This window comes from Carcharhinus amblyrhynchos, chromosome 8 (assembly GCF_965287045.1).
Source record: "Carcharhinus amblyrhynchos chromosome 8, sCarAmb.v2.hapA, whole genome shotgun sequence".
In the NCBI taxonomy this organism is placed as follows: domain Eukaryota; kingdom Metazoa; phylum Chordata; class Chondrichthyes; order Carcharhiniformes; family Carcharhinidae; genus Carcharhinus; species Carcharhinus amblyrhynchos.
Window position 1 is genome coordinate 87,947,385 of NC_137331.1, and position 13,878 is coordinate 87,961,262.

Genomic DNA, 13,878 nt, shown 5'->3' on the forward strand with positions numbered 1-13,878 from the left:
ACTTTTTGGATCCCAAGGTCAGAGTCACAGTAATGGTAGAATGAGGAAATCAGATAGTAATAATGCACTTGATCAGTGGATAATATGAGTGGCTCAGAAGCCTGGGTCCACTATAGACAGTTCATACAGGTACCATCACAAAATAGTTTTTCACCTGACACCAGAAATATGCCAGCATTTAAATCCATGGTTTATGGCCAATAAAGTATTATCTGCTGGACTGACAAAGCAAAGCAAACTATTCCAATATACTGGTATTATCTTAAAGGTGCAGATCCTTCCAAATCACTCAACTCGGTCAAAATTCAGATTTCTTAGAAAATGCCTTCCAGCTGAATGAGAATACATCATCTCATTATTAAGATCTTATTTGAAGTTAGTTAATAAAAGGAGTATATTAAGGTGACTTAGTGACCAGAAAGCACAACTTCAATTATAATTTGGCAAAAAGCTGAATCCAGGACCTGAAAGTCTTATGCAGCTGGATAAAAGCTATGGCTTGAATTTTGCACATGTATCCAGCCAGCCTGGAAGCAGCCACCATTTCCACTTCCACTGGCAATTGGAACCAAAACATGATTTCACTCTGGCTGGCCAACATCTGAGGGCATGCAAGGTTTGGAGGGCATAAGAACATAAGAAATAGGAGCAGGAGTAGGCCATCTAGCCCTTCGAGCCTGCCCCGCCATTCAATAAGATCATGGCTGATCTGTCATGGCTCAGTTCCACTTTCCCGCTTTCTCCCCATAACCCTTAATCCCCTTGCCTATCAAAAACCTATCAACCCGCGTCTTAAATATATTTAGCGAGGCAGCCTCCACCACTTCAACGGGCAGAGAATTCCAGAGATTCACCACCCTTTGAGTAAAGAAGTTTCTCCTCAACTCCGTTCTAAACCGCCCCCCCCCCCCCTTTATCTTGAGGCTGTGCCCTCTAGTCCTACTGTCCTTTCTGAGCGGGAAGAACCTCTCCACCTCTATCCTATCCATCCCATTCATCATCTTATATGTCTCAATGAGATCTCCCCTCATTCTTCTAAACTCTAACGAGTACAAGCCTAGTTTATTCAGCCTCTCCTCATAGTTCAACCCCCTCAACTCCGGTATCAGCCTAGTAAACCTCCTCTGCACTCCCTCCAAGGCCAAAATATCTTTGCGTAAGTGCGGCGACCAAAACTGCACACAGTACTCCAGCTGCGGCCTCACCAGTGCCCTGTACAGTTGCAGCAAGACCTCCCTACTTCTATATTCAATCCCCCTCGCTATGAAGGCCAGCATAGGGCAATGCTCGAATGTGCAAAACTAACATGCACCTCAACCTGGTTCTCTGGTGAAGTAGGGCAGCTGGGAGAGGTGGGTGGGGGGTGGTGGGGGGGGAGGGCACAAACCTGGTATGAGGTTGAAAGAGAGGGTGTACTAATGAATGTATTTTTGTCAATATAGGGGAAGAGAAGTGATAATGCTGTGGAGCGCACGGGGACAGGTGGTGGGATGGCCAACCTGCTCATATTCTACAAATTTGAGATGGACCCCCTCGAGTTAGAGTGCAAGTGTGAGCAAGATCCTCAAAAAGTAGGGAGAGAAGGCTCTCAGAGATAGGTAAGAGTTCAGTGGACAGATGGGAGACTAGTAGAGAATCTTTGCATTTTAATCACTCTTTGTAGCCAGATTTTCAGATAAGAGTCTGACAAGGTTTGAACACACACAGAAGGGTGCCATGTTGTTTGTCCATCCTTCTATTTTGAAAAGGGCTTTTAAACTCTCTGAAAATGGGAATGTAACTTTAAAACAGTTGTTCTGAAAATCTGTAATATCATAACTGCATGTTTGTGTCAAATGTCAAACACTTTTATCTACTTCAGACCTCTTAATCCTATATAAATAAACACATCGGCTGTGAAAAAGCTCTTCAAGTAACAGCAAGTTATTACAAGAGAGATATCAATCAAAAAAAATCTCAGTTCCATCTGTCAGAACATTGTTTGCTGAGATGTCTAACTGTATTAGCCATTCTTGGAGCTCAGCCAGGCATTCATAATGAGGCCATCCACCAGTACCATTGGTTCAATATTCCAATATACAGAAACATGATGACCTCACCATATATCCAACTTAGGTGAGAGTTAATTCTATCCCCATCTTCCCAGAATGAAAATGTGACAAGCACAGGCATTTTTAAAGGAGACAGGTCTATAGAGTCAAGAAGTTCCCCAACTCAATCTTCTCATCTCTTGCATGAAAATGTGGCTTTAAATGAATTATTTCACGTGTACAAAGTCAGTTACGATCAGTACCCCCTTCTAGTCAGAAATAATGCAAAAAAATGTAATGGCAATAAAATACACAGCCGTGCACATTTCTCTTTAAGAAAACATTTTATTAGATATCTGCATATCATTACAACTATGGTATACGTAAATGATCTAAAGCAAGAATGTTCCAGTATAAACATGAAATTATAAATTTGCCTATTGAAATGCAGAAATGAAATATTAAATATAAACTAAATTGTCAATTGAATGACGATCTTGAAACTGAGAAAATTACATTAAAGAAAATAATTTCCTTACAATGAGCTTTATAGGTGGATGTTTCAAAACAGATTCAAATAGTGAAGGGCTAATTTCAAGACCAAAATTATATTCATTCAGTCATATTTTATACCTCACTTTCTCTATTCAAACATCATGCAGGACAATTGTTTAAAAAAGAAAACAGATTTAAAATAAAGGATCAATTGGACCAAAATAGTTTGATTTCTTTCATTTCTTCAGTCTATCAAAAATAAATCGGTCATTGTACTATTTTTGTAAATTAATTCCCTTGTCATTATTTTTAGTAAATGAATGGCTTCTCATTATTTTTCCATCACTATAAATAACAAGATACTTTTAATAAGACTGATATAGTTCTTCCTGTGTTTTCTTTTGAAAATGATAATCCAATTATTGATAATCAATAAAGATGTCTTGGTTCATTTTCATACACAATGAAGGTTATTGATTGTTTAAGTAAATGCCATTCAAAGTAAAAAGTAATTGCCATTCAACGTAAGCTGTTTATTCATGAATGCATGGATTAGTGATTGTCTCAAGCAACCTGAATCATTAACCAGTCTTTTATTCATTAGCTAGCTGACTTTAACTTCCACCTCATTCCCAACCAGAATTACCCATACTCATTTAAGTGTCAGCATATCCCACTGAATGTCAAAAGAGGAGACAGCTGCACTCAGTTTGAGATGAGTTGAACTAGAATGTGAAAAGAAATGTTAAGTTTTCCTTCAATTAATGATAGCTGTTCTGTCACCATGGGGCACAGGTTAAAGCATCTCTTACCAAAAAGCTCCTATTCAGCAGTGAATCACACATCATTGCTAACATTAATTCCTACAATGTTTAACTTCAAGGATCCATAAGAGTGTGTATTATAAAATAAAAGATGAAATCGTCGCGTAGTTGATAAACAAGAAAAGTAACATTCATGTTAAATTCCTTTCCTGTGCTAAAGGTTCTGTGTAACCAATTTGGAGAATTTTTGTAAGTTACTTTGTCTGGAGAGGGAGAACTAGGTTCAGTTTGAGAATCCAGGTTAATGACTCGTATGCTTAGAAACCAACAGTTTCAACAGATCTTCCTATGCGATTACGCATAAAGAATTGTTCAAAGTACAAACCAGCATACTTTAGGCAAAGAAATACATTGAAGGTAATGACAATATTTCATAATAACATTAATAAAGTACATTATTTTGCTTGAAAGTTGAATAAGTAGAAACTTACAAAATAAATACAAAATATTGTTATAAAACACATCTGGTTGAATTGTTGGTAATAAATAGACAAATCATATCTGGAAAAATAAAGAAGAATATATCTAGTAACGTAGTTAAAACTAATTTATAAGGGACATCATGTAGTTCAGAAAGACATTATTTGTTCATCTTATTTGCTCACACAAACAATTGTGTTTTAAATGGAACACAAGCTTAATACTGACAGTAAAAAGACTGAACATCTACAAAGATCTAATATACATCGATAAATGAATGATAGCTTTCAGGGCGTCAGAACAAAGATACAAATTTGTTATGCTGAATGCCCTACTTTTATTGTATAAAAATCAACAATTCTGTTTCCGATCTCATGCCCTTAACATCCATTTTTCTGTCTAATATGGCTTAGGGCATAGCATGTTAAGATATTAATGCGCCAAATACGCAGATTCACCCCTTCTCTCTTTGCAATTCCACATCTAGGCCATAGAGATATGTTGAACAATAAGACCTTTGTTTTGTCATGGAAGGAGATGGGAACAGTCAGATATTCCCCACTTTCTTCCCAGTGGCTGGTTTCAGACCAATAATATCAGAGATCTTGAAACAGATCTCTTATTCACCTTCTTAAGTGGGGAAAAAATGCTGGAAATTGACAATTTTACAATTGTGGCAAGATTTTGTCCAACAGGCATTCATCTTGGTTCACTAGGAACACATGCACCCTGTGGTTTTACTGTTGACATTTCCAATCACTAGCCATTAGTAGTATGTTCTGAATTCTCAGGAGAACTTACCATGTCTGACAGAGCTCAACTTATTTGTAACTTTTAACAATAATCCACTACTCCAACACTGCTTAAAAATTCTTTCACTTGTAGCCAGAAAATAATGATCCAATGTGATAATGTGGTCACTGAGTTGAACTATAATTGTTGTGTTCCACCTTGTGTGACAATAGAGAGAATTTGTGATCAGGAAACATTTTTCACCTTCTGCGAGCAATCTGATATACAATGCACGACTTAGAAATACCACAAGCAAGTGAAACCTCTATCCCACCTTGTTGGCGATTCTCTCTTTCTATAAACAAAAAGACACTTTATCAGGTTGAAAAGCCTTTTCATGACAGAATTGCATATAGTTTAAAGCTCTACTGCTACAATTCATTTCAGTACACGTAACTCTAATCAAGTCCACCTATCAGGCGCAATATTGTAACCTGACATTGAAAGTTCCTTCTGGACAAACAAGGTGGGAAATTCACCAACACAGAGTTGTGCCATTATGAATTCAAACACAACTGTAAACCAATTGCATCCAATAGACTGAAATCTAATATAGATTGATTAACCCATAACCCTTACAATGAAAGCAGGAGGCTCGGCTGAAAGGGTATCGACCCGAAATGCTTCACTCTCCACAGATGCTGCCAGACCTGAGTATTTCCAGCATTTTCTGTTTTTATCCCTCACTACAGCTCGACGATTTATTAGTCACCCATTTTAATTACATTTGTCGATATTTCTTATAGTACAGAAAGGTCATGGCAAGATTTTGATCTCACTTTATAAGCCATCTTTTTATTGTTCTTTGCTACTAGTCTATCCAAAAAGCGTCGGGCTTTCCTGGGAAAGCTCTCTCTTCTTTTGTACTGGGCCATTCTTCGTTCATTGACTTCTTTGCTGTCCCTCCTGAGGCGCACCTGTCGCACAATTCCTTCGAAGAGTTCTTGGACGTTATGCTGGACTGCAGCAGAGGTCTCGATGAACTTGCAGTCAAAAACAACAGCACAGGATCTACCTTCTGCAGATGAAAAAAAACATTTCAAGGCTTATTTTTCAAAACAGCACACACACACACACACACACACACACACACACACACACACACACACACACACACACACGTCTTCTGCTTATTAAAATAATATGTGCTTTGCTATTTGGCTGTGGCCAACCTGTTGCTCAATAAATGCTGCCAGAATTCCTAATGTGAGTTTTTTAAAATATAAATTACAAACTCCTTAAGATGAAGGTTAGCTTTGTTTTACTTTGAGAAGAAAGGAGATAAAAAGCTACTATATTCTGCCAAATATTGCCACTGGAAATAAGCGCAATTTAACTGTCCATGAACTGTGCACTATGGCTACTACTAGGGGTGACACGGTGGCACAATGGTTAGCACTGCTGCCTTACAGTGCCAGGGATCTGGGTTTGATCCCCGCCTTGGGGCACTGTATGTGTGGAGTTTGCACATTCTCCCCGTGTCTGCATGGGTTTCCTCCAGGTACTCCAATTTCCTCTCCAGTCCAAAAGATGTGCTGGTTAAGTGCATTGACCATGCTAAATACTCCCTCAGTGTACCCAAACAGGTGCCAGAGTGTGGCAACTAGAGGATTTTACAATAACTTCATTGCAGTGTTGACGTAACCCTATTTGTGACAGTAAATAAGTTAGAAAAAATACACTGGTGGCTTGCTCATACATTGATTGTTAAATCATGTTTAAGCACTGTAATAGTAATAAAGCACTTGCATGTATATTGTGCTTTATCGTGTCACAATGGGGGCGATCTTGAGCCTGCGCTTTGCGTCCATTGCAATGGCGAATGGGTTCAAGATCCAGCGAAATCTGAAATAGGTAACCTCGTCAGCAGGCATGAGCCTGATTTTAGTACATTCAATGAATTTTAATATAATTAAAAACAGGCAATTGGAATTAACTTAGGGGTTTTTAAAAAAAGGACAGCATAAGAGCATAAGAAATAGGAGCAGGAGTAGGCCATCTAGCCCCTCGAGCCTGCCCCGCCATTCAATAAGATCATGGCTGATCTGTCGTGGCTCAGTTCCACATTCCCGTCCTCTCCCCATAACCCTTAATCCCCTCGCTTATCAAAAACCCATCAACCCGCGTCTTAAAAATATTTAGCAAGGCAGCCTCCACCACCTCAACGGGCAGAGAATTCCAGAGATTCACCACCCTTTGAGTGAAGAAGTTCCTCCTCAACTCCGTTCTAAACCGCCCCCCCTTTATCTTGAGGCTGTGCCCCCTAGTCCTACAGTCCTTTCTGAGCGGGAAGAGTCTCTCCACCTCTATCCTATCCATCCCATTCATCATCTTATATGTCTCAATGAGATCTCCCCTCATTCTTCTAAACTCTAACGAGTACAAGCCTAGTTTATTCAGCCTCTCCTCATAGCTTAACCCCCTCAACTCCGGTACCAGCCTAGTAAAACTCCTCTGCACTCCCTCCAAGGCCAAAATACCCTTGCGTAAGTGCGGCGACCAAAACTGCACACAGTACTCCAGCTGCGGCCTCACCAATGCCCTATACAGCTGCAGCAAGACCTCCCTACTTTTATATTCAATCCCCCTCGCTATGAAGGCCAACACCCTATTAGCCTTCCTGACCACCTGCTGCACCTGCAAGCTGGGTTTTTGCAACTCATGCACAAGGACCCCAAGGTCCCTCTGCACCGTCGCCTGCTGCAGTTTTTCGCCACGTAAGTAATAGTCCTTCCTACCATTATTCCTACCAAAGTGGACCACCTCACACTTGCCAACATTAAATTCCTTTTGCCAGTTCCTGGCCCATTCGCCCAGCCTATCTAGATCCTTCTGCAGACTCTCCACACCCTCCGCGCAATTTGCCATTCCACCAATCTTGGTGTCATCAGCAAATTTCGACACCATACACTCGGTTCCCTCCTCCAGATCATCTATATAAATGGTAAATAGCTGAGGCCCCAGCACCAACCCCTGGGGCACTCCACTAGTCACCAACCGCCAATCCGAATAGCACCCATTAACCCCCACTCTCTGCCTCCTATTTGACAACCATTCCTCTATCCACACTAACACCCTACCCCCAACTCCATGCCCCCTTACCTTCTGCAATAACCTCTTGTGAGGTACTTTGTCAAACGCCTTCTGAAAATCCAGAAAGACCACATCCACCGGCTCTCCTCTATCCACCGCCCTAGACACATCCTCATAGAACTCCAATAAATTTGTCAGACATGACTTCCCCTTAACGAAACCATGCTGCGTCTGCTCTATCAAGCAATTCCCCTCAAGATGCCTCGCTATTTCCTCCTTGATGACGGATTCTAACATTTTACCTACGACAGATGTTAAACTAACCGGCCTATAATTCCCTGCCTTTTGCCTAGCACCCTTCTTAAACAACGGCGTAACATTAGCCGTTTTCCAATCTTCTGGCACTTCCCCGGAATCCAGCGACGTTTGGAAAATAGCCACCAAGGCATCCACTATCACCTCCGCCATTTCTTTCAGAACCCTCGGATGCATTCCATCCGGTCCTGGGGACTTGTCCACAATCAGTCCCTCCAGTCTGTCGAGCACCACCTCTCTAGTAACAATAATGTCATTGAGACCCTCCAGTCCTACCACCTTTCCATCGCTAACACCCGTTGGGCCGAAGGGCCTGTTTCCACACTAAAAACCTCTATGGCTCTATGACTCTAAAGAAGCCCCTTGCTATATATATTGAGCCACACCATGTTTTCATGAATGAGACTTGAACCTGTTGTAGGGGGATCTTCTCAGGAGCACAAAGATGAGTACAGCCCCCAGAGAGAGGGACTATGGCCAGGCTGTGCCCTGGCACTGCCCCTGGCATAGGTTGGCACTGCCAGGTTAGCACCATGTCAACCTGGCAGCATCAACCTATGCCACAGGCAGTGCCCATGACTGACCCTAGCGGCAGCCTTATGGAGGGAGGACACATTTATTTGTGGTGGTGGTGGGGAGCGGACAAGGGAGTGATGGGGATGCTGATAGTGGTTATTTGTGGGGGGGAGGGAGAGGGTGGATTTGCTTTGTTTTGACAAAGGATCATCTGGACTCGATACATCAGCTCTTTTCTCTCCTTACAGATGCTGCCAGACCCGCTGAGATTTTCCAGCGTTTTCTCTTTTGGGCACTTTGCTATTTTTTGGTAAGATTCTGCCCAGTGTAATAAGAACATAAAAAATAGGAATGGAGTAGGCCTTCTGCCCCTTTCAGCCTGCTCTGCCATTCAATAAGATCACGGCTGATCTTTCTGTGGACTCAGCTCCACTTACCCACCCGCTCACCAAAATTCTTAATTCCTTTACTGTTCAAAAATCTTTCTTTCTTTGCCTTAAAAGCATTCAATGAGGTAGCCTCAACTGTTTCACTGGGCAGGGAATTCCACAGATTCACAACCTTTTATGTGAAGAAGTTCCTCCTCAACTCAGTCCTAAATCTGCTTTCCCTTATTTTCAGGCATGCTCCCTAGTTCTAGTTTCACCCACCATTATCTTTTCATAATCTTATATGCTTCTATAAGGTCCCCCTTCATTTTTCTAAGCATCTCACACAATGAATTACTTCTGGAGTGCACTGCCAATTTTTATGCAGGTCAACAGTCAATTCCTCCACAGCCTCCAATTTCACAGTCACCCAATCCCGCACAACCCACTTGTACCTTCTTCACAAAACCCGCATACAGAGCTGCCCCGTCAGATCCATTGCATCAGGTTTTATAAGAACATAAGAAATAGGAGTAGGAGTAGGCCATCTAGCCCCTCGAGCCTGCCCCGCCATTCAATAAGATCATGGCTGATCTGTCGTGGCTCAGTTCCACATTCCCGCCCTCTCCCCATAACCCTTAATCCCCACGCTTATCAAAAACCCATCAACCCGCGTCTTAAAAATATTTAGCGAGGCAGCCTCCACCACTTCAACGGGTAGAGAATTCCAGAGATTCACCACCCTTTGAGTGAAGAAGTTCCTCCTCAACTCCGTTCTAAACCGCCCCCCCTTTATCTTGAGGCTGTGCTCCCTAGTCCTACTGTCCTTTCTGAGCAGGAAGAGCCTCTCCACCTCTATCCTATCCATCCCATTCATCATCTTATACGTCTCAATGAGATCTCCCCTCATTCTTCTAAACTCTAACGAGTACAAGCCTAGTTTATTCAGCCTCTCCTCATAGCTCAATGGAACTCAATGGCCCATGGAACTCATTTCTTCCTATCTGGACTCCATCCTCTCTCCCCTCGCCCGATCTCTTCCCACATACATTTGTGATTCCACTGATACTCTATATCATGTCAACAATTTCCAGTTCCCTGCCCTAACCACCTCCTCTTCACAATGGATGTCCAATCCCTCTACACCTCTAACCACTGGGGATCGGAGGACTTTCTGTTTTTTCCTTGAACAGTGGTCCGAACAATCCTCATCCACCACTATTCTCATGTGCCAGGCTGACCTTCTACCATTCCTTTAACTTATCTCATTTCCTGCAAATAAGAGGTGTGGAAATGGTTACCTGCAAAGGGCCCAGTAACACCTGGCTTTTTGTGGAGCATCTGAAACATTTCTTGTTTTAATCCTTCTCAAGTCCCTCTCTTGCAACTCTTTTTCCGTTACTTAAGTAATTGTATCTGTGCAGTTTCATGCTCTCATTTGGACCTAGAAGAATATATTGATTTTATTCCCAATTTCTAATCCTATCTCGCCTTCACATGGTCCATCTCCAACACTTCATTTCCCTTCCTTGGTCTTCTATCTCCATTTCCAGTGATAGACTGATCATCAAATATTCATTACTAACACATCAACTCTCACAGTTACCTTGACTACAGCTCCTCATACCCCACTCCCTGTAAGGACTCCATCCCATTCTCCTAATTTTGTTGCCATAGTCAAATGTGTTAATGTCTGTCCTTTCTCTTAACCAAGATTTCTCCCACAATGTGATTGATAGGGCTCTCAACCATGTCTGACCCATCTCCCACAACTCTGTCCTTACCTCTTCCCCAGGACCATGATAGGGCCGCCCCGTCCTCACTTTTCAGCCCACCAGCCTCCGCAACGTCTGCCATTTTTGCCAACTCCAGCATGATGCCAGCTCTAAACACACCTTCTCCTCAAACCCTTGTCATCATTCTGCAGGTTCGGCTCCCTCTGTGACACTCTGGTGCCCTCCTCCACTCAACCCCTTCCCATACAATTACAGAAGATGTAAACTGCCCCTTTATTTCCTCCCTTTTCACCATCCAAGGTCCCAAATGCTCTTTTCAGGTGAAGCTGTGCTTCACGTGCATCTCCTATAATCTGGTCTTTTGCACTCGCTACTCTACACTAAATGCACAGTGGGTGACAGCTTTACAGAACACATTCGCTCTGTCTGCAAGCATGACTCCAACCTTCTTGCTGCTTGCCATTTCAACTCAGCATCATGCAGTCATGCCATATGTCTGTCCTTGGCCTGCTGTGATGCTCCAGTGAAGCCCAATGCAAACTGGAAGAACAGCATCTCATCTTCCAGTTAGGCAAGTTACACCCAAAGAAGTGCAAGTTAAGTTGATTGGCCATTCTAAATTGCCCCTTATTGTCGGGGGTAAATACACGGGGTTAAGGCGAGGGCCTGAGTTGGATTGTTGTTAATGGAGACTCGATGGGCTGAATTGCCTCCTTTGCACTCTAGGGATTCTATGAGAACAGCCTTCTGGATTCAACATTAAGTTCAACAACTTTAGATTGTGACCTTTCATCTCCATCTTGACTTTGTTTTTTATCCAATTTTCTTTTTGTCCCAACAAAAACCCTGCCCCCTTCCCCACAGGACCAGCTGTCACTTGCTCTTAAGCTTTGCCTTCACTCAGCACTGACTTTTGCCCTCCCAGCAATACCTTCTGCTATCTTACCTTTATGCTACTACCACACTGAATTAACGCTTCCTTTGTCTTATGGCCTTGGTGTCTTTGTGCAATATCTCCGAGCTTCCACCGACCTCTGACCTTCTACACCTGCCGCACCCTCTCTTATACAGTATATAATCCATCACATTCTCCCTCTCAGCTCTGAAGAAGTCATACAGGCTCGAAATATTCACTCTGTTTCTCTTCACTGATGTTGCCAGACCTGCTGAGTTTTTCAGCATTTTTCAGTTTTGATTTCCTCTTTCCAGTATCCGCATGCAATAGTAAAACAGCCAATCCGCAACAATAAAAAATAATCATAAAATCAATCTATTTTTTGGTGATATTTGTTAGGGAAGAGTGGTTGCCCAGGGCACAAACAGGATGACACGTGGTACAATAATTAACACTACTGCCTCACAGAGCCCGATTCGGTTCTGGCCTTGGGTGACTGGGCAGTTTTCATATTCTCCCCGTGTCTGCATGGGTTTCCTCCAAGTGCTATGGATTCCTCCCACAGTCCAAAGGTGTGCAGGATAAGTGGATTGGCCACGTTAAATTGTCCCTTTAGTATCCAAAGATGTGTAGGTTAGGTGGTTTAGAAATGGTAAATGCATGGGGTTACAGGAACAGGGAGGGGGGTTGTGGGCCTGGGTAAGATGCTCTTTTGGAGTGTCAGTGCAGAGTCAGTGGGCTGAATGGCCTCCTTCCACAGTGTAGACATTCTATGACTCTATAAACTCACTGATCTTCTTAAACAGTGATGAAAGATGTTTAACATCCACCTCAAGAAGCAGATAGGAACTGAGATTCATGTCATTATCAAATAATGGCACCTCTTTCAATGTTGTACTTCCCCAGTACTGCACTGGAGTGTCAACCTAGATTATGTGCCTGGCCAAGTATGGATCTCAAAGGATAGACATAGAGACAATTTAAATAAAATATATAGGATTGTTCTACATTAAAATGCATGATGCTCTATTCAGGTAGTCACCACTTACAATATTGCATTCCCAGAGACAAGATGGTTAATAATAAGGACTATAACACTGTAATCATTTTAGCTACTGGAACCCATGTTGGACGAGGTGGGCTCGAGGAGGAGTTCTTGGAATGCTGCCGGGATAATTTCCTTGAACAGTGTGTGTTGGAGCCGACGAGGGAGCGAGCTATCTTGGATCTGGTGCTATGTAATGAGGCGGGTAGAATTAGGGACCTTGTTGTGAAGGATCCTCTTGGGGAGAGTGATCATTGTATGGTGGAGTTTCTGTTGCAGATGGAGGAGGAGAAAGTGGGTTCCCGGACACGCGTCCTTTGTTTGAATAGAGGGGAGTATGGTAGGATGAGAGAAGAATTGGCGAATGTGGACTGGGGGAGCGCGTTGGAAGGTAGGTCTGCTGAGGAGCAGTGGAGGATCTTTAAGGAGATCTTTCTTGGTGCTCAGCAGAAATTTATTCCGATGGTCAAAAAGGACCGTAGGAGGAGAGGTAATAAGCCGTGGATAACGAAGGAGGTGAAGGAAAGTGTTAAATTGTTTAAGAAGGGTGCCAGGCAAAAGGTGGGGAATTATAGGCCGGTTAGTTTAACGTCTGTGGTAGGTAAAATGTTAGAATCCATCATTAAGGAGGAAATTGCGAGGCATCTTGAAGGGAATTGCTTGATAGGGCAGACGCAACACGCTTTCATTAAAGGGAAGTCGTGTCTGACAAATTTACTGGAGTTCTATGAGGATGTGTCTAGGGCGGTGGATAGAGGAGAGCCGGTGGATGTGGTCTTTCCGGATTTTCAGAAGGCGTTTGACAAAGTGCCTCACAAGAGGTTATTGCAGAAGGTCGGGGACATGGAGTTGGGGGTAGGGTGTTAGCGTGGATAGAGGATTGGTTGTCAAATAGGAGGCAGAGAGTGGGGGTTAATGGGTGCTATTCGGATTGGCGGTTGGTGACTAGTGGGGTGCCCCAGGGGTCGGTGCTGGGGCCTCAGCTATTTACCATTTATATAGATGATCTGGAGGAGGGAACCGAGTGTAGGGTGTCGAAATTTGCTGATGACACCAAGATTGGGGGAAAGGCAAATTGTGCAGAGGGTGTGGAGAGTCTGCAGAAGGATCTAGATAGGCTGGGCGAATGGGCCAGGAAATGGCAAATGGAATTTAATGTTGGCAAGTGTGAGGTGGTCCACTTTGGTAGGAATAATGGTAGGAAGGACTATTACTTATGTGGCAAAAAACTGCAGCAGGCGACGGTGCAGAGGGACCTCGGGGTCCTTGTGCATGAGTTGCAAAAACCCAGCTTGCAGGTGCAGCAGGTGGTCAGGAAGGCAAATGGGATGCTGGCCTTCATAGCGAGGGGGATTGAATATAAAAGTAGGGAGGTCTTGCTGCAGCTGTATAGGGCATTGGTGAGGCCG

General features: G+C 43.0%; 1 protein-coding gene across 1 annotated transcript in view; it reads right to left on the reverse strand.

The window, feature by feature from the left end:
• Window positions 1–2,569: 2,569 nt before the first annotated feature.
• Window positions 2,570–13,878, reverse strand: part of gem (GTP binding protein overexpressed in skeletal muscle) — a 32,995-nt gene continuing 21,686 nt past the window's right edge. The window contains exon 5 of the mRNA XM_080194415.1: window positions 2,570–5,579. Within this exon, the coding sequence (XP_080050541.1) occupies window positions 5,302–5,579 (278 nt within the window). The 3' untranslated portion in view covers window positions 2,570–5,301. The remainder of the gene's footprint in view (window positions 5,580–13,878) is intronic.